The sequence below is a fragment of the Macaca thibetana genome, chromosome 4, assembly GCF_024542745.1.
Source record: "Macaca thibetana thibetana isolate TM-01 chromosome 4, ASM2454274v1, whole genome shotgun sequence".
NCBI classification, from domain to species: Eukaryota; Metazoa; Chordata; class Mammalia; order Primates; family Cercopithecidae; genus Macaca; species Macaca thibetana.
This window is the reverse complement of record NC_065581.1, coordinates 29670898-29692724: the sequence shown is the minus strand read 5'-3', so window position 1 is coordinate 29692724 and position 21827 is coordinate 29670898. Positions and strand designations below refer to the sequence as shown.

General features: G+C 47.0%; 1 protein-coding gene and 1 pseudogene across 3 annotated transcripts in view; one reads left to right on the top strand and one right to left on the bottom strand.

Moving 5' to 3' along the window:
• The window catches only part of LOC126953102 (patr class I histocompatibility antigen, alpha chain G-like), a 230601-nt pseudogene that overhangs the window by 53282 nt on the left and 155492 nt on the right, over positions 1-21827 (top strand). The gene's annotated exons all lie outside the window — the stretch shown is intronic.
• LOC126953081 (patr class I histocompatibility antigen, A-126 alpha chain-like) lies at positions 17742-20809 on the bottom strand. Of its 2 annotated transcripts, none has more exons than XM_050788429.1 (8): positions 20687-20809; positions 20287-20556; positions 19769-20044; positions 18904-19179; positions 18685-18801; positions 18207-18257; positions 18017-18064; positions 17742-17848 (listed from the first exon to the last, which is right to left on the bottom strand). In XM_050788429.1, exons 1-8 carry the CDS (start codon positions 20751-20753, stop codon positions 17835-17837), a joined length of 1119 nt encoding a protein of 372 aa, XP_050644386.1. In that variant the 5' UTR covers positions 20754-20809; the 3' UTR covers positions 17742-17834. The 2 variants fall into 2 exon arrangements, with proteins under 2 accessions (XP_050644386.1, XP_050644385.1); XM_050788428.1 differs by having other exon boundaries at positions 18207-18239; positions 20687-20768.

Here is a 21827-nt window from a genome sequence, read left to right as displayed (position 1 = left end):
AAGATTTTTCAACTCATAATTCCATATCCACCCAAACTAAGCTTCATAAGTGAAGGTTAAATAAAATCCTTTACCAACAAGCAAATGCCGAGAGATTTTATCACCACCAGACCTGCCTTACAAGAGCTCCAGAAGGAAGCACTAAACATGGAAAGGAACAACCGGTACCAGCTACTGCAAAAACATGCCAAATTGTAAAGACCATTGATGTAGGAAGAAACTGCATCAACTACTGAGCAAAATAACCAGCTAACATCATAATAACAGGATCAAATTCACACTTAAAAATATTAACCTTTAATGTAAATGGGCTAAATGCTCCAATTAAAAGACACAGACTGGCAAATTTGATAGTCAACACCCATCAGTGTGCTATTTTCAGGAGACCAATCTCACATGCAGAGATACACACAGGCTCAAAATAAAGGGATGGAGGAAGATCTACCAAGCAAATGGAAAACAAAAAAAAGCAAGGGTTGCCATCCTAGTCTCTGATGAAATAGACTTTAAACCAACAAAGATCAAAAGAGACAAAGAAGGCCATTACATAATGGTAAAGGGATCAATTCAACAAGAAGAGCTAACTATCCTAAATATATATGCACCCAATACAGGAGCACCCAGATTCATAAAGCAAACTCTTAGAGACCTACAGAGACTTAGACTCCCACACAATAATAATGGGAGGCTTTAACACCCCACTGTCAATATCAGACAGATCAAAGAGACAGAAAGTTAACAAGGATATCCAGGAAATGAACTCAACTCTGCACCAAGCGGACCTAATAGACATTTACAGAGCTCTCCACCCCAAATCAACAGAATATACATTCTTCTCAGCACGACATCACACTTATTCCAAAATTGTCCACATAGTTGGAAGTAAAGCACTCCTCAGCAAATGCAAAAGAACAGAAATTATAGCAAACTGTCTCTCAGGCCACAGTGCAGTCAAACTAGAACTTAGGATTAAGAAACTCACTCAAAACAGACAACTACATGGAAACTGAACAACCTGCTCCTGAATGACTACTGGGTACATAACGAAATGAGGGCAGAAATAAAGATGTTCTTTGAAACCAATGAGAACAAAGACACAACACACCAGAATCTCTGGAACACATATAAAGCAGTGCGTAGAGGGAAATTTATAGCACCAAGTGCCCACAAGAGAGAGCAGGAAAGATCTAAAATCGACACCTTAACATCACAATTAAAAGAACTAGAGAAGCAAGAGCAAACACATTCAAAAGCTAGCAGAAGGCAAGAAATAACTAAGATCAGAGCAGAACTGAAGGAGATAGAGACACAAAAATCCCTTCAAAAAAATCAATGATCCCAGGAGTTGGTGTTTTGAAAAGATCAACAAAATTGATAGACCGCTAGCAAGACTAATAAAGAAGAAAAGAGAGAAGATTCAAATAGATGCAATAAAAAATGATAAAGGGGATATCACCACTGATCCCACAGAAATACAAACTATCATCATAGAATACTACAAACACCTCTATGCAAATAAAGTAGAAAATCTAGAAGAAATGGATAAATCCCTGGACACATACACCCTCCCAAGACTAAACCAGGAAGAAGTTGAATCCCTGAATAGATCAATAACAAGCTCTGAAATTGAGGCAATAATTAATAGCCTACCAACCAAAAAAGTCCCAGACCAGATGGATTCACAGTCGAATTCTACCAGAGGTACAAAGAGGAACTGGTACCATTTCTCCTGTAACTACTCCCATCAACAGAAAAAGAAGGAATCCTCCCTAACCCATTTAATGAGGTCAGCATCACCCTGACACCAAAGCCTGGCAGAGACACAACAAAAAAAGAGAATTTTACACCAATATCCCTGATGAACATCAAGGCAAAAATCCTCAATAAAATACTGGCACACTGAATCCAGCAGCACATCAAAAAGATTATCCACCACGATCAAGTTGGCTTCATCCCTGGGATGCAAGGCTGGTTCAACATATGCAAATCTATAAATGTAATCCATCATATAAACACAACGAAAGACAGAAACCACATGATTATCTTAATAGATGCAGAAATGACCTTCGACAAAATTCAACAGCCTTCATGCTAAAAACTCTCAAAAACTAGGTATTGATGGGATGTATCTCAAAACAATAAGAGCTATTTATAACAAACCCACAGCCAATATCATACTGAATGGGCAAAACCGGGAAGCATTCCCTTTGAAAACTGGCACAAGACAGGGATGCCCTCTCTCACCACTCCTATTCAACACAGTGTTGGAAGTTCTGGCCAGGGCAATCAGGCAGGAGAAAGAAATAAAGGGTATTCAATTAGGAAAAGAAGAAGTCAAATTGTCCCTGTTTGCAGATGACATGATTGTATAATTAGAAACCCCATCGTCTCAGCCCAAAATCTCCTTAAGCTGATAAGCAACTTCAGCAAAGTCTGAGGATACATAATCAATGTACAAAAATCACAAGCATTCCTATACACCAATAACAAACAGCCAACTCATGAGTGAACTCCCATTGACAATTGCTTCAAAGGGAATATAATACCTAGTAATCCAACTTACAAGGGATGTGAAGGACCTCTTCAAGGAGAACTACAAACCACTGCTTAATGAAATAAAAGAGGACACAAACAAATGGAATAACATTCCATGCTCATGGATAGGAAGAACCAGTATCGTGAAAATGGCCATATTGCCCAAGGTAATTTGTAGATTCTATGCCATCCCCATCAAGCTACCAATGACTTTCTTCACAGAATTGGAAAAAGCTACTTTAACGTTCACATGCAACCAAAAAAGAGCTGGCATTGTCAACACAATCCTAAACCAAAAGAACAAAGCTGGAGGCATCATGCCACCTGACTTCAAACTATTCTACAAGGCGACAGTAACCAAAACAGCATGGTACTGGTACCAAAATAGAGATATAGACCAATGGAACAGAACAGAGCCCTCAGAAATAATACCACACATCTACAGCCATCTGATCTCTGACAAACCTGACAAAAACAAGAAACGGGGAAATGATTCCCTGTTGAATAAATGGTGCTGGGAAAACTGGCTAGCCATATGTAGAATGCTGAAACTGGATCCCTTCCTTACACCTTATACAAAAATTAATTCAAGATGGATTAGAGACTTAAATGTTAGACCTAAAACCATAAAAACCCTAAAAACCCTAGAAGAAAATCTAGGCAATACCATTCAGGACATAGGCATGGGCAAGGCCTTCATGACTAAACCACCAAAAGCAATGGCAACAAAAGCCCAAATTGACAAATGGGATCTAATTAAACTAAAGAGCTTCTGCCCAGCAAAAGAAACTACCATCAGAGTGAACAGGCAACCTACAGAATGGGAGAAAATGTTTACAATCTACCCATCGGACAAAGGGCTAATATCCAGAATCTACAAAGAACTTAAACAAATTTACAAGAAAAAATCAAACAACCCCATCAAAAAGTGGGCAAAGGATATTAACAGACACTTCTCAAAACAAGACATTTATGTAGCCAACAGATATATGAAAAAATGCTCATCATCACTGGCCATCAGAGAAAAAAGTTAGGAAAAAACAGGGGCTGGAGAGGATGTGGAGAAATAGGAACACTTTCACACTGTTGGTGGGAGTGTAAACCAGTTCAACCATTGTGGAAAGCAGTGTGGCAGTTCCTCAAGGATCTAGAACTAGAAATACCATTACACCCAGCCATCTCATTACTGGGTGTATACCCAAAGGATTATGAATCATGCTGCTATAAAGACACATGCACATGTATGTCTATTGCGGCACTATTCACAATAGCAAAGACTTGGAACCAACCCAAATGCCCATCAATGATAGACTAGATTAAGAAAATGTGGCACATATACACCATGCAATACTATGCAGCCATAAAAATGTATGAGTTACTGTCCTTTGTAGGGACATGGATGAAGCTAGAAACCATCATTCTGAGCAAACTATCGCAAGGACAGAAAACCAAACACCCAATGTTCTCACTCACAGGTGGGAACTGAACAATGAGATCACTTGGACACAGGAAGGGGCATGTCACACAGTGGGGCCTGTCATGGGGTTGGGGGATCAGGGAGGGATAGCATGAGGAGATATACCTAATATAAATGATGAATTAATGGGTACAGCACACCAACATGGAACATGTTTATATATGTAAGGAACCTACACACTGTGCACACTTAAAGTATAATAATAATTAAAAAAAGAAATACCACAGAGCTGGTAATTTATAAAGAGGTTTAAATTGGCTCATGGTTCTGCAGGCTATACAGGAGTATGATTCTGGCATCTGCTCAACTTTTGAGAGGGCCTCAGAAAACTTTCAATCATGCTGAAAGGCTAAGGGGAAGCAGGCATGACTGACTTGCCTGGAGCAGGAGGGAGAGAGAACAGGGAGGTGCCACACACTTTCAAACACCAGATCTTGTGAGAACTATCACAAGAACAGCACCAAAGAGATGGTTCTAAGCCATTCATGGAGGATCCATCCCCATGAGCCAATCACCTCCCACCGGGTGCCACCTCCATTAGGGATTACAAGTGGACATGGGATTTGGGTGGGGACATAGATTCAAATGATATCAGGGGTCATGGTGGATATGAGGGTTGGCTGGTATCCCCACTTCTCACCTGTTACCAGGGACATAGTCACATTCAGCCTACTTGGCAGAAAAAGAAGCCAGAGGCCCCTGAAGTCTCAAAGAGGAGCCATGAACAAATCTTGCATCTCAGTCCCTCACAAGGAAGTCTTAGAAAAGAAAAAAGTAGTCATGAACAAATTCAAGTCAGTCATGGTAAGTGGTGACACTGAACAGCCCAACACACACTGAAATATTCCAAATCAAAGAATCTCCAGAGCCTAGTTGTGTCCCATCTGCCCCAACTCCTCCTTCACTTCAGGCCCTCTAAGGTATCACTTTTATAAGCCTTGAGACACACATCAGAGCCCTGGGCACAGTTCCTGTTCGGGGTGGAACAAAACCAAAATCTGTTCAGAGCTCACAGGTGATGTGACTAAAGGAGGAATTGTGGGGTGGTGAGCTCCCCCATGGGCTTCTGTGTACACTATCCCAAGGATCTCAGGGATCACTCTCCCACCCCTACCACACTTACATGAAGCCTGAGCACGGCTGCTCCTTTTCCATCTGTGGAAAGAAAACAAACTGTGAGAGGCCAGGGAGGAGGCAGGGCCGTGAGATCCCAGAGAAGTTTCCAGAACTGTGACTGCAGACCCAGGTCAGGATCAGGAAAACTGAGGGAAGAGGATGTGTTGAAGCTGGACCAATTGTCCTCCTGAGGTCTGTCCTCAGCAGGGACCTTCCCCTGACCTGTGACTGCTGGGAGTCAGGTTCCCATGACCACAATCAAGGTGATATATTTGTCCTTCAATATCACAGGTGCTTTACAAAAGAGTAAGAGTTGACAGAGCATCTGAACAGGGTAAATGTGCATGGAGATGGTGCCTCACAACTAGGCAGGAAAGGAGCCAACTTCCATCTGGGGCTTGAAATCCACCAATGGAAGAAGAAAACTAGGAGTTCAACTCTTTCCTACCTGGGCTCTTATTCTTCCACATCACAGCAGCGACCATAGCACCCGGGACCACAGCACCAAGAACAACCAGGACAGTAACGATGCCCACAATGGGGAATGTGGGCTGGGAAGATGGCCCTAAGAAAGGAGGGGACTGTGGGGGACCCTGACCCCCAGGCCTCAGCCCTGACCTGGCTGAAGGGCTCCAGAAGGGCTCCTGCTTTCCCTGAGAAGAGACATGACCCCTCATTCGTCTCCTTAGCCAATCTCAGGGTGAGGGGCTCTGGCAGGGTGAGTGCTCGTGCTGCACATGGCATGCGTATCTCTGCTGCTCTCCAGAAGACACCACCACAGCTGCCCACTTCTGGAAGGTTCTATACCCTGTAGATCTGGTTCCCATAAGCTCTGCATCTTGAATTTGGTTCTTCCGATCCTGCTGCTGGGTCAGTGTGATCCCCACAGGGTAGAAGCCCAGGGCCCAGCACCTCAGGGTGGCCTCATGGTCTGAGATGGACTGGTGGGTCACGTGTGTCTTTGGGGGATCTGAGGGAAAGAGTCAGAAAATTCGGGCACTGCATTCCTCATGGGACACTCCAGCAGCATACATGTGACCATCCTGAGAATGGACAGGACACCAAGGGGAAGGCAGCGCAGAACCCAGACACCAGCCTGGACACAGGAACCTGGGATAATCTCCTATTCCTTAGAAAGTTCTAGTGTCTGAGGCAGGAACAGAGATTTCTGGTCTTGACCTGAGTGGAGGCTGAGGGACTCAGAAGAGCTGGAATCAGACCAACAGATACACATTGAGTGTGAGGCAGATAACAAAGGCTGAGAGGAAAATGCCTGGTACTCAAGGCTGCTGCGGGGTCAAAGGGGACTGCTGATCAGTATTCCAGGGATTGTCTTCCCCTTGTTTCCCTCAGAGACTTCATCCTTTAATTGTCCCAGAGTGCAAGGCGAGCCCTCAGTCACTCTCTGGTGTAGGATGTGAAACCCAGGAGGACTCTTCTTCCTCAGGATTAGAGGGAGAGGGATGTTTTAGTGCTGGTCCCATTTTAATCTCCTTTTAGAAGGTGGGTAGGGGAAATCTTCAGGAGATCTGGGAGGCCCCCCTTGGCCGCTGGTACCTGCACACTGCAGCGTCTCCTTCCCATTCTTAAGGCCTTGCTGAGCTACTCCGCCCATCTTCCCTGCAGGTAGGTTTTGACCAGCTCTGCATGTTCCTCCGCCAGGGCATCTGAGCCGCCCTGTCCGCTGCGGTCCAAGAGCGCAGCTACTGGTTTAGGACGAGGTAACTGGCGCCGTCATAGGATATGTTCATACCCGCGCAGGAGGCTCCAGTCCGGGTCCAGGTCGCAGCTGTGTACACAATGGAGTGTGTGAGACCCTGTCCTCGTGGTCGCTGACAGTCCAGGCCGCTGAGCCCCGCCTCTAAGCCGACTAACCCCTGGGGATTTGGGCCTGAACTGAAAATGGAATCTGGTATAGGCGCCTGGGGCTCTTGTCGGGTCAAGGGTCTCCTCGGGTCTGCAGCCTCGGGGTGGGTCTCCGATTGTGCTACAGTGGGTAGCACTCACAAAGCTAAGTTTTACTTTCCCAGACTATGTATCTGTGACTCTGGTGTGCTGTATTTTTAAATTATCCTTATTTCATAGTCTTGACTTTGTGTGTGTGAGTCCAGGACATCTCAATACAAAGGACGTGTTACCGTATATTGCAACCAGGAGCCTGGACAGAATTTAATCACCTCAAAATTGCAAGTGCTCAATGCAGCCAAAGTGCCCTTCACCAGTGCTCATGAACTGCCTTTGTTTGTTTGTTTGTTTGTTTATTTCTAGGCAGGGTGTCACTCTGTTGCCCTGGCTGGAGTACAGCGGCACGCTCATGACTCACTGAAGCCTCGACCTCCTGGGATCATGAGACCAATGCTCCTCCCTCAGCCTCCCAAGTAGCTGGCACCACAGGCTTGTGCCACCACTCCTGGCTAATTTTTCTAAAAGAAATATTTGTAGGGATGAGGTCTCCCTATGTTGCTATGGCTGGTCTTGAACTCCTGGGCTCAAGCGATCCTCAGCCTGCCACAATGCTGGTATTGGCAGACATGAGCCACAGTGGCCGACCCATGCACCTACCTATTTTTATGAATTATTCATATCTAAGCTATGTGCGTATTTTATTGGGACACTTGGTATTCTTTTTTAACCTATTTAACTTACGGAGGCAATTCGTTTTTAGACAGCCGCATAGAATGTATTAAAGACCAAGCTGTAAGTAACACTGTGCCAGGCTCTGTGGATAAATACATTAAAAATCTATAAAACACTGTGTTTAAGTCTGAGAATTCCATCGGTTTAGAATTCTTTCTCTCTGTTCCTTTACCTCACCTCCTGCCTCTCCAGCCCTTCTCTCTGTCCTTGTCATCCCACAGGCCCTCCTCTCCCCTTAGTCTCCACTACCCTGTCACTACTGAATTGTGGCCCTAGCTCTGTCCCCTCTCCTGCTGCCCATGGCTGTTTCCCCCACAATGGTCAGCAATCCTGCTAATGTGAGTCAGATTGTGTCATTTCTTCACTTAATACCCTCCAATGGCTCCATCTCACTCTCAAGAAGCCTCTAGAATGGAAGGCATAAGCACAAGGGCTTTGGGTTGGTTTGATCAAAGTTGTGTCTGCAGAATATAAAAGCATATCTGGCACATAGTAGGCACTAAGTTAATTGTCTTGAATGAATGAATGAAATACGATTGTGTTAAAAATTGCATCACACAAAAATCACAAAATGAAAAATGCAAAGCAAGTTAGGAAACGTTTGGTTTTATGCAACTACTGTGCATATCAGTTCATAAACTCATTCCAGTGGAGAACATGTCATATGTTTAGCTATTGAATCTGTTTATTAATTTTCTATTAGTACATAACCAATTACCACAAACTTAGTGGTTTAAAACAGCACCCGCTTATTTGTCTACATTTCCTTCATCAGAAATCCAGGCCTAGTGTGATAGATTCTTTGTTCAGGGTTTTGTAATGCTGTGTGCTCACTTAAGATTGTGATTCTCCCCCAAGCTTATGTGGAGCTTGTTGGCAGAATTTGGTTTCTGGCAATTGTGGGACTAAGGTACCTGTTTCCTTCGGGCTATCAGAGTAGACAGTGGGGAGAGTTTCTAATTCCTATTGGCCACCAGTGTTCTTTCCCCATGATGAGTCTCTATTCTCAGGAAGAACCCAGTCCTTTTCAGAGCTTACCTGATTAGGACAGTCCAAGCCGGATAATCCCCATCCTCAAGTCAACTGACTGGGGACCTGAAATCTATCTGCAAAACCCCTTCACAGCAGCACCTGCATTAGTGTCAACTGAGTAACTGGGGTAATGTGAGTAACCAAGGGTGGTTATTGGGGTGTCATCATAGAATCAGCCTAGCTTAGCCTGGATCTTCCTTTTGTGTTTAAATAGAACATACAAATTGAAGATAAAAAAATAGATCACTGTTAATGATAATAAAATATATCTTATATAGCCATGTAAATTTTTATTAAATATTAAAAGCAAATGACATGTTTAGTATCTTATAATGAATTTAGAGCAAATGAAAAAGTTCAATGACAAGTCACCTCAAACTTAGCAGCTCAAATCAACAAATATTTGCCATCTGGCACAGCTTCCAATGGTCAGGAATGCAGGAGAGGTTTCTCTGAATGCTTCTGACTTAGGGCCTCTCACAAAGTTGCAGTCCAGTTGTCATCCAGGGCTAAATTGTCTGAGGGTTCAAATGGGCCTGGGAGTTCACAAGACACAGGAATCTCTCACATGGCTGTTGGAAGAGGCTTCAGCTTCTTATTATTCACTCCTAGTCACATGGACCTTTCCACAGGCCTGCTTATGACACAGCAGTCGGCTGCCCCCAGGGCTCATGATCCCAGAGAAAGAGAGAACCAAAGTAGAAGCTGCCATGAGTTTTATGTTCTACACCCAGAGTCACAGACTATTACGTCAGCATTACTCTGTCAGTTAGAAGTGAGTCATTAAGTCCAGGCCACACTCACAGGGAGGGAATGAAGCTGCACCTCTGGAAAGGAGGAGAATCAAAGAATTTATATGCATGTTAACAGCAAAATTAACATTATTGTTTCAGGATTTTGTACATCAAATACTTCTTGTATCTGACTAACTTTCTTTCATACTGTAAAATTCTTTTTTGTAAAGTGTTGATTAAAAATTTGAGACAGAGAAGGGACATACAACAAGATCTCAGAATTTTTGCAAATGCCTTTAATATTAATATTCTCTTTGACAAGTTGCAACAAAGTTGAGAGAATACAGTAGCTAGATCAAAGAGTCCCAAGACTTTGGTGCCATACAATAATGCTTTTACAATCATAACTACCTTTGTTTTTCCTCAGAAGTTTCTAATGCAGTTTAAGAATGCCCAAAATGCAAATTTTCTGACTCAAGCGTCTACAAAAATATTTGCTTAATCAGGGTGCTTTGCAGTTAGAAAAATGTGAGTCTCACATCTCTGTCTATACACTAGCTTAGCATCATGACAATGATTTGGTCTGATGTGGTAGGCAGAAATGGTTAACTCCAGTCTAGGAACAATATTTTCCAGTAACTGGCTATTCAGTGGACATCCTATAATTAGTTTAACATCTTTCACTATGTTTTTAAATTAGATGTGGTAGAAGTGATTTGGACTGCAGTATGATTCTGAAAAATGCAGTTATTTTGTGCTTCTAACGGTGCTTTAGAAGCAGCTCTTTTGTGTTTTTTTTCTTATTGCCATTTCCTTACCAGTTATTCCCTTGTCTTTTCATTTAATTTATTTTGTTCAACAATGCTTTTTTTTGCGATTCTGTAAAAGTTTAATTATGTGAGCAACATTTCAAATTCTCAAATTCTTTGCAAGATACAATTGCCTTGCACATCAGATTGAATATTGTATATCAGAAAATGTACAGAGCTGTCAATTAGCCAAGGATCAAATGACCTATTTCTAGCCAAGGCTATTTTTCATAGCATCCTGGTCCTCTCTGTCACATGGTTCCTTACAATTGGCTGTGGCTTGTTTTGTTTTTGTTTTTGTTTTTTTTTTTTGATGGAGTCTCCCTCTGTTGCCCAGGCTGGAGTGCAGTGGCACAATGTCAGCTCACTGCAACCTCCGCCTTCCAGGTTCAAGCGATTCTCCTGCCTCAGCCTCCTGCGTAGCTGGGATTACAGGTGTGCACCAACACACCCAGTTAATTTTTGTATTTTTAGTAGAGACGGGGTTTCACCATGTTGGTCAGGCTGGTCTCGAACTCCTGATCTCGAGATCCACCGGCCTCAACTTCTCAAAGTGCTGGGATCACAGACTTCAGCCACCGTACCCAGCCAGCTGCGGCTTTGTTTTACCATGAGTAGTTATCGCTGAGGATCCTTGTGGTGAACTTTGGTATATTCCTTTATAATATAAAGGAATTTCCAAATAATCAATCAGGAAAGGCACACAAGGTGCATTTTGAAAAATGCCACTTTAAAGATTTGTGGGCCAGGAGCGGTGGCTCATGCCTATAATTCCAGCAATTTGGTAGGCCGAAGTGGTAGATCACCTGAACTCAGGAGTCTGAGACCAGCCTGGTCAACATGGTGAAACCCGTCTCTACTAAAAATACAAAAATTAGCCAGGAGTTGTGGTGCGTGCCTGTAATCCTGGCTACTCAGGAGGCTGGGGCAGGAGAATCCTTTGAACCCAGGAGGCGGAGGTTGCAGTGAGCCGAAATCACACCACTGCACTCCAGCCTAGGCGACAAGAGCAACACTAAACAAATAAATAAAGTTTTACGATCAAGTAACTAACCACCTGGGCATCCCCTCCTGGCATAAGAGATAGAACCAATGAAGCCTCCCTAGATTGTTGTCCAATCCTATCCCCCAAAAGGAACCTCTGTCTTGAGTCTTGTATTTACTATTCCTTTGCACTGTCACTAAAGATTTTTACAATAAGTATATATATACCCAAATCACAGTTTGACCTGTTTTTTTTTTTGACTTCCCCATACAGAGAACTCACACTATATCTATTCTTCTGTGATGCACGTTATGTGTAGGAGAGTTATCTCTGATGCAGGATGGTGCTTTTCCTCTTAATTCTTTATTTTATTTTATTTCCCTATTTATTTTTTTGTGATGGAGTTTCTCTCTTGTTGCCCAGGCTGGAGTGCAGGGGCATGATCTCAGCTCACTACAACTTCCGCCTCCTTGGTTCAAGCGATTCTTCTGTCTCAGCCTCCCAAGTGGCTGGGATTACAGGCGCCTGCCACCACGCCCGGCTAATTTTTGTATTTTTAGTAGAGACGGGGTTTCACTATGTTGGTCAGGCTGGTCTGGAACTCTTTTTTTGTTTTTTTGAAATACAGTCTCACTTTACCGCCCAGCCTGGAATGCAGTGGGGAGATTTGGCTCACTGCAAGCTCCACCTCCCGGGTTCACACCATTCTCCTGCCTCAGCCTCCCGAGTAGCTGGGACTACTGGCACCTGCCACCATGCCTGGCTAATTTTTTTGTGTGTATTTTTAGTAGAGATGGGGTTTCACCGTGTTAGCCAGGATGGTCTTGATCTCCTGACCTCATGATCCACCCACCTAGGCCTCCCAAAGTGCTGGGATTACAGGCTGGTCTCAAACTCTTGATCTCAGGCAATCTGCCCGCCTTGACCTCCCAAAGTGCTAGGATTACAGGGGTGAGCCACCGTGCCCACCTTCATTCATTTTTACTGCTAAAGTTTTACTTTTTGCGATTATACCACAATTTTGTTAATTCCCATTGATGTATATGTGATTGTTTCCAGTTTTTGCCATAAACATTGGTGTACATGTCTCCTGGATACATAGCCAAGAATATCCCCAGAGTATATGATCAGGAGCAGATGGTGGGATTATTTGGTGCATGGATGTTAATCATACTAGATAAGGCTAATTGATTTCCCAAGTGCTTGTACCAAGAATGGGAAAGAGCTCATGTTGCTCAGGTGTTCTGAAAACATTCAATTGAAGGTGGAGATTAAATGTTAAAAACCACTGTCTTGGCTACAGAATCACCTTAGGCATTTTTTCACATTCCATTAATAGCTTCCTTTTCTTTACTTTTATTCTACAATTTATAGCATTATACTTTTAGCATAAGATTAAAATAATGCTGGATATTTCTGCTCACACTTAACAATGGGACAAGGGAAACCAGGAGGTCCCCACGTGGACCTCTGGTTTCCACACACTTCTGCTGCCCTCATTGTGTGATAGCAGCCCTGCCTCCTCCTCTTGTTACCTGCTTGTCTCTGGGAACATTCTATTCAAACTTCCGTGGGGGCAACCAAAATGTGTGTAGAGGACCACGTGCTCGTAAACGAGATGTTCTCGATAGTTATGCTCTTGCAAACAAAGCATGACGTTTCTTCTCTGCAAACAGGAAGAACAAAAGAGTCAGCCGCAAACAGCAGACTCTGGGAACTGGTTAATGTTTAAGCATCATGAGAACTCAGAAAGTTAGGGAAAGGTCAGAAAAACAACTCATGACATAAAAACAACTTGTGTCATAAAAACAACTCGTGTCTTGTGACGTAGTAAAATTCCACAAGCGTGTATAAAATAAAGCAGAGCATGCTGCTCGGGGCGGCCGCCATGTTTGTCTTGTCCTGTGTTGTCTTGTGTGTTCATTCCTTTGTTTAGGAAACACGCGGACCCCAAAAATGTGTAGTTCCATGGACTCCCATTTGTCTCCTTGCCAGGGTGCCCCCTTTGGGAAACCAGGACCTCCTACCCTGCAGAGTCCAGATTTTGGAGATGACAAGTGCAAAATCACCCTGGTGGTGAATATAAGGGATGAGACATGGAGCCACACCTGCTTCGACTTTTTGGTTTTTGGACCCATATATTCTTACTTGTGAACACACAGAACCATAGAGACGTGTTTGATTCAATGCATGCACCACATCCTGAAAGATGGCACCCATTCCTCAGAGGGTTTCATCTAAGCTGGTACTGAGTTGTGCCTGTAGAGACCTGTCCATGACTCTGTGTGGCTGGCAGCCCCTGGGAAGTGCAGGTGTTGATATGACCAGGGGCTCCCATGGTCACGGCCCACGCTTCATCCCCTTCCCTCTGAGGTGTGTCCCGTGGGCAGAAAATGTACTGAAATTCTGAGCCAGTGGATCAGGAATGCAGATAGTGATGCTGGCTGAGGGTCTGAACACAGAGAGGAAAATCACACCACATCAGATAGGTGCCTATCCCTGTGAGGATGAACCCCTGGTCCTTCCAGGATAGATGGGGCTCAAGCTGTTCAACTTGTCACTTAGGGGCTAGTCAGTTACCTGAAGAAACAGTGCCCTATGGGGCCCATCATTATTCTGTAATGCTCATAAGCAGAGTATTCAGAGGAAGCAGCAGCTGGACGGTCCTTGGTAAGGGGGAGTCAGTGCTGCTGGACCCACTTGTAGCCTCATTCCTGCCACTGTGTTTATCCACTTATCAGTGCTTCCTGTCATACCTGGGCTGATCTGTGATGCCGGCTGGCTAACTTCAATTTATCTTCAATTTGTTTGGTTATTCAGGGCCACATCAGGGCTGGGTGTTTTCTGTGGGTGTTAACATGGAATTGAGGCTCAACCCACATGACCATTTTCATCTCATGATAGACCCCGCTGAGCCTGTCCCATCTATGCCTCTGTGGGTCACATAGAAGCCAATACACACGGGCACTTGGAATCACAGGTTGCTTGGTGTCCCATGATCAAGCATTCTATCTTATCAGGGTCAGTAGTATGCTAAAAGTTACTTCTAACAGGGAGCATGCTGTGGATTCCGTGGCCTTACTCCAGATCACAGGCCCTCCATTCTGACTCTCCCACTTGTCCGGAGCTGCGTGGCCCGGCCATAGCGATTATAACTGACGACTGACGCCTGAGCTCTATACGCTTCCACTCTATGCCTCCTCCCTAGATTTACTTTCTTCCCTGTTCTGCTGTCTCATACGCCAGTACAAAATGGCGCTCTTCCGGGTTCTTCATCACCCATTTTCCCGCGCCCGGGAAAATGATCAACTTACAGCGCAGGCGCCATCCCGTGCCCGGGAAAATTACCAACCGACAGCGCAGGTGCAACATGACCTCCGACCGAAGAAACCGAGACCTACCTGGCCACGCCCACCACAGGGCCACCATCATCGCCCTGGCCCAACCTCTGCCCCTGCCGGTCTATATAAGGCATTACACTGCCACCAATAAACGAGATTGATCAGGATACTGTCTTGTCTCCATTTCTCGTGTCTCTTGTCCCCCCGAGTTCCCACTCCCTCTTTTAGGGCCTACATTGCCGATCCCGCGGGACGGGACACCACTGATGCTTGGTTCAGCTCCATCCTGCATCTTTCCCCACACCGCCACTTCCAGGGCCAGGGGTCTGAGGGATGGTGACTGACTGCACCACAGCCTGGGTCTGCGGCAGTGTCCTTTCCTGTCCAGGCCCCACTCATAGCTGGCTGCCTCCTATATCACCCAGAGTGTGGGCCAAAGCAATATACTTAGATGTGGAATGTGGTGTTAACAGAACCCAGAGAAGCTGGGTAGTGTGCGTCCTTCCTTCTGGTGAGGATACAAGATGCAAGTTTGACTTTTACTTTGGAGGGGAGAGCCCTGCATGCCCCTAACCACTGGACTCATAAAACTTCACTGCAGTGTCCACTCTTGAAGCTCTGTAAGGTTAATCTTCACCTTCCATAGGGCACATGTTTTGCCAAGGAATTCAGCGTACTTTCCTCCTCTTTCGCTTCCATCCTGATCTATGTGATATTGCCAATGAAATGAGCAGATTTAGTATTCTGTGATATGTCTGATTTGTCCAGGACTCTTAAGGTGATATTTATAGAAGGTTGAGGAGTTAAGGTAGCCCTGAGGCAAGCTATCAATACATGTACTAAAAATCCCATGTGAATGTGAATCATTCCATATCCATTTTCTAAATGGAATGGGAAGGAATACACTCACCAAATCCACAGCTGCTTGCTATGTACCTGAGGCCTTATTAATCTCCCCAAGCAGTGATATCCAGCCAGCATGGCAGCTGCAATCAGGACTCCTACTTGGTCAAATCTGGAGAAATTCCATTCATGCTTTATCAGGCTTCTTCAGGGACAGATTGCTGAATTATATGGAGATAATAGGCAATCCCAACCCCCCCCCGCCCCCCCATCCTTCAGCTCTCTAATGGCAGTGCTACCCCTACACTACCTGCAGTACCCTCCACAAGTTCCACCTGGGGCACAATATTGCTTCTGGCTTGGCTGGGATGAGGGAAGTTTTAGAGGATTCCCTTTGGGCTTTCGCACAATGAGAGCCCTTACTCTCCAGACTAGGTACGCAGTGTGGGGGTGACTCAAGTTGCCAGTGCATGAAGGCCAATTATGCATGTGGGGAATGGGGAGAAAACCAGGACTGGGTTTATGGACCCAGTGGTCCCACTGTGGGCCATAGTGTGTCCAGGTTTATTTCCTGGCCTCCTTAAGCCCCACTGTGGATTCTGAATCTGAAGCTTGGCTGAAGTCTAGGAATTGAGACTGGGATCATGACTTTGTATTTGGTCAAACACCCTCGGCCTCCTGCTCCTCAATTCTTGCACTCTCATCATAGATATGAAGCAGTGCCCTCGCTGGCTGCCCATCTGGTCTGACCCTGGGACACCATCTTTTATTAACCTTCCCCACAACTCCTTGAGGGCAGAGCCCCCTTGGCTGCTACTCTGGGTTCTCACAGTAACTGTGCCCTCTATCTTTTGCAGGTCACTGCAAAGGAGTGTTCCTAAAGCATTCACTCCTGATCCTGAGGGAGGTGGGTGCACTCATTCCAGGATTCAGGTCTGCCACAGAGAAGCAAAAACTCCTCACGTTCAAAACTGTCCTGGGCCACATTCAGCCCACAAGCCTTGGGTTGGACAAGCTTCCATCTAGAATGTATGCACCACAATGCCAGAAATTTTTCTGTTTTGACTTTAATGCTGCTTTCTAAATGCAAATGCAGTCATATCCCTAGCAGACAACAAATGTCAGTGGAATAATGATCACTGTAGAGCACCTCCCTATTCTAAAGCCAATATTTTTATTAATGTAGCCTCAGGAAAAATAATGTTTCGTGGCAGCTAAAGAACATCATTTCATGTGAACATCGATGCCGCCAGTGCTTTTCTTCCCAGGGCTGCTTGTGCGTCCTCCCTTCCTTCCCCCTCCTCCCACACCAACCCTCCTGCACACTGCAGCACACAACCATATTTTTCTCTTCAGGAACAATAACCCTCGCCTATGGGTACAATTTTCCAACCACATATGAATCTAAATTAGACTCTGCTTTATACATCCCTGAGTTTGGATTGGAGCCAGCACTAGGATTACTACAACTCAGGGCAGGGAGATGAGTAGGACAGCAGAAGAGGAGCTCCAACAGAAAATTACCTATGATGAGAAACTAGGGAACCCATCCTCTCTGCAAATTTCAGAATCTGGTTCCATTAAAATGATTGGAGACAAGGTGGAAAATACAATCCAGGAAAGAGCCCTGGGAGGAGGGCAAGATCTGGACAGGTCTGAACATTTATCTCTTGATACCACAAGGAGATTTGTATGCAGGGACCGCCCTAGGTGACATCCAACTCCCTGTGATCACAGGTCTTGGTGGGACAAGGTTCTACTGAAGGGCCAAGGACAATGAAGAAGCAAAGATGATTCAGCCAAGCAGTGACCACATAAAGCCCGTGGTGGCTGGAACACAAACTAGGCACAGCCCCACCTACTATCCTCCCCTGCAGCAAATCACCATAAGAAACACGTGGACTCTGGAAGGTTCTCATGTCTTCTATTTATTTCGTCTCTCAAATTTTAGGAATATTCTACTTTAATTAACTCATGAACCTCTCATGATAATAATTTGAAAAAGTAAATTTATACTCAGGTTCTAATTGTAATAGGGAAGGAAGAAGTTACAGCTCCGTGCAAAATGGGAGCAAAATGAAGTTGAGACAGAGATAGAGACATCCCAGCCCAACCTCCCTGGAACAGGAAAGATAAATGAGGAGGGAACACAGGTCAGCGTGGGGAAGAGGGTCATGGTGGACACGGGGATGGGGTGTTCTCCCCACCTCCTCACATTATGCCTACAGGAACACACATTCAGGTGCCTTTGCAGAAAGAACGTCAGGGTTCTTCAAGTCACGAAGAGAAGGCGTGAACAAACCTTGCCTCGCATTCCCACACAAGTTAGCTGTCCCACACTATAGAAAAAATATTCATGAACAAATTCACATCCGTCACAGTGAGGAGTGACACTTTAAACAGCCCATCACATGCTCAATACATCCAAGTCAAAGAAACCCCACAGCACAGCTGCGTCCACTGTTCCCCCCAACACCCCACAGATATCAGGCCCCCCAGGGTCTCACCTTTACAAGCCGTGAGAGACACATCAGAGCCCTGGGCACTGTCACTGCCTGGAGTAGAACAAAAACAGGACCTGGTCAGATCCCTCTGGAGATGTGGCTAGAGGAGGAACTGTGGGCTGGGTGAGCTCCCCCATGGGCCCCCAACCACAACATTCCAAGGATCTCAGGGATCAGCCTCCTTCATACTTACTTGCAGCCTGAGAGTAGCTCCCTCCTTTTCTATCTGTGGGAAGAAAATGTCCTGTGAGGTATCAGAAAGGAACCAGGGCCATAAGGTCCTAGAGGAATCTCCTAGTCTTGGATCCCAGAGAAGTTTCCAGAAATGTGTGACTGCAGACCCAGGGTGGGATCAGGAAACATGAAGAAAGCAGGTGTGGATCCTGGACCAACTGCCCTCCTGAGGTCTGTCCTCAGCAGGGACCTTCCCTTGTGACTTGTGACTGCTGGGATCAGGTCCCATCACCACCGTAATCGAGGTGATCTATCTGTCCTTCATTTTAACAGGTGCTTTACAAAAAAGTAGGTGCTGGCACACAGGGCCCAGGCTGGGTTGGCCCATGAGTGTGGATGGTGCTTCCCAGTAACCAGGCAGGGCACACTTCTACATGGGGCTTGAAACCCTCAGTGAGACAAGAAATCTCAGACTCCACTCCTCACCCCTTCTTTACCTGAGCTCTTCCTCCTCCACATCGCAGCAGCGACCACAGCTCCAGTGACCACAGCTCCAAGGAGAACCAGGCCAGCAATGATGCCCATGATGGGGATGGTGGACTGGGAAGACGGCTCTGGGAAAAGAGGGGAAAGTGAGGGGTCCTGACCCTGCTAAAGGTCTCTAGAAAGGCTCCGGCTTTCCCTAAGAGACATGACACTCCCATCTCCCTCTTTACCCCATCTCAGGGTGAGGGGCTTGGGCAGACCCTCATGCTGCACATGACAGGTGTATCTCTGCTCCTTTCCAGAAGGCACCACCACAGCCGCCCACTTCTGGAAGGTTCCATCTCCTGCAGGCCTGGTCTCCACGAGCTCCGTGTCCTGAGTTTGGTCCTCCCCATCCCGCTGCCAGGTCAGTGTGATCTCCGCAGGGTAGAAGCCCAGGGCCCAGCACCTCAGGGTGGCCTCATGGTCAGAGACGGGGTGGTGGGTCACATGTGTCTTGGGGGGGTCTGATGGGAAGAGTCAGAAAATTCAGGCATTTTGTATCTGTCATGGGACAGTCCATCAGCACGCATGTGACCATCTTGAGAATGGACAGGACACCTGGGGTGGGGAAGGGAGCACAGAACCCAGACAGTATCCTGGACACAGGCCCTGGGAGAATCTCCTATTCCGTGGAAAATTCTATTCCCTGAGGAGGGAACAGTGACTTCTGGTCCTGACCTGAGTGGAGGCTGAGGGACTCAGAGGAGCTGGACTCAGACCCCCACACACATTGAGTGTGAAGCAGAGAACAGGGCCTGAGAGGAAAAGTCACGGGGCCCAAGGCTGCTGCCGGTGTCAAAGGGAACCCCTGATCAGTATTCGAGGGATCGTCTTCCCTTCATTCCCTCAGAGATTTTATCCTTGTGTCAGAGAGCAGGGCGGAACCTGAGTCACTCTCTGGTACAGGATCTGGAAACCCAGGAGGATTCCTCTCCCTCAGGACCAGAGGGAGGGCGATATTCTAGTGTTGGTCCCATTTGTCTCCCCTCCTTGTGGGAGGCCAGCCCAGGAGATCCGCAGGCGATCAGGGAGGCGCCCCGTGGCCCCTGGTACCCGCGCGCTGCAGCGTCTCCTTCCCGTTCTCCAGGTATCTGCGGAGCCACTCCACGCACCGGCCCTCCAGGTAGACTCTGTCCTGCTCCGCCACACCCGCCGCCTCCCACTTCCGCTGGGTGTTCTGAGCCGCCACATCCGCCGCGAACCAGGAGCGCAGGTCCTCGTTCAGGGCGATGTAATCCCTGCCGTCGTAGGCGAACTGTTCATACCCGCGTTGGAGGCGCCCGTCGGGTCCCAGGTCGCAGCCAACCATCCTCTGGAAGGTGTGAGACCCTGGCCCCGCCCCCGCGGTCAGCCCGTCCCCGGAGCCCCGCCCCGCCCCGCCCAACCCGCGGGCATTTTGGCCTCAACTGAAAATGAAACCGGGTAAAGGCGCCTGGGGCTCTCCCGGGTCAAAGGTCCCCGGGTCCCGCGGCTTCGGGTTGGATCTGGGACCCGCAGACTCGGGGCCACCCGAGCCGTCCGTGGGGAATGCGGAGGGGTCGTGACCTGCGCCCCGGGCCGGGGTCACTCACCGGCCTCGCTCTGGTTGTAGTAGCGGAGCAGGTTCCGCAGGGCCACTGGGGCATTCTGTGTCGCGGTCTTCATGTTCCGTGTCTCCCGGTCCCAATACTCCGGCCCCTCCTGCTCCACCCACGGCGCCCGCGGCTCCATCCTCTGGCTCGCGGCGTCGCTGTCGAACTGCACGAACTGCGTGTCGTCCACGTAGCCCACGGCGATGAAGCGGGGCTCCCCGCGGCCGGGCCGGGACATGGAGGTGTAGAAATACCTCATGGAGTGAGAGCCTGGGGGCGAGGAGAGGCTGAGACCCGCCCGACCCTCCTCCCCGCGCGGCTCCCAGGGTCCTGCGCCCCCGCCGGGCGGGCCCCTCGCTCCTCCCCGCAGAGGCCGTTTCCCTCCCGACCCCGCACTCACCGGCCCAGGTCTGGGTCAGGGCCCCTGAGAGCACCAGGAGGAGGGTTCGGGGCGCCATGACCGCCATTCTTGGCGTCTGCGGAGACTCTGAGTCCTGGTGGGTTAGTGGTGACTTTGGAACCGGGACCGCGGCGACGCTGATTGGCGTCTCTAGAAACCGACACCCAATGGGAGTGAGAACGGGGTCCGCGTCGTGAGTATCCAGGAAGAAGGACTCGACGCAGGTTGTGAGAAGAAGAGAAACTGCGGAGATGGGGAATCCCCAACGCTGGGACTCCCCAATCCATACACCGCCTTCGGGGCCTGAGACCCTGAGAGCCACACCTGGGGCTCTGGGACTTCGCCCTGACCCCGCTGCTCCTGTGCCAAGCGCTCTGTCTCAATGTCTCCCTGAGTCTTGGCCCACGAGCTGTCTGAGAAACCAGGGAGAACCCCTGGGCATTGGCCCGGTCACTCTCCCTTCACTTTTCATCCTGGAATCTCCATCCCTGAACTGGACTCCCTGCCTCCCACTCCTTACCTGTCCCCCTGGACTCTTCTAGAAAAAAACTCACCCCACGGAGCTTGGTGCCAGAGAGTGAGCTTGCTCTGGGAAAGAAGGTATAGAGACTTTTTTCTTTCTTTCTTTTTTTTTTTTAAATCTGGAAAAGTTGCGCCTGAGTGCATAAGAGAGAATAGAGACCAGTTTGTTCTTTGTTTATTAAATATATTGGGTAATAGAATCTTGGTAACCCCCGAATGATCAGGAATCTAATCGGTAAAAAATATGACTTGGTCCCTTGATTTATAAATGTGTCCAAAAGCGTTACAACAGGACTCAGAAAGCTCCTAAATTTCACTTTCGCAAACAATGTGTCTGTGACTCCCACTTGTCGTATTTTAAATTTACTATCACTCCATAGCTCTGAGTTTCTGTGTGAGTCCAGGATATTTCCTCAATACAAAGTAGCACACTGTGTTACTGTATGTTGTTGACAACAGTTTGCAGACTGATGTCCGCAAACAGTACAGACTATTCACCTCACAGTTGCAACTGTTCAGTGCAGTCACAATGCCCCACACCAGTGCTCATGCACTGCCTGTTTTCAGGAAGTATGCACTTCTACGTGTTGTGTATATTTTATAGGAACACTTAGTATTT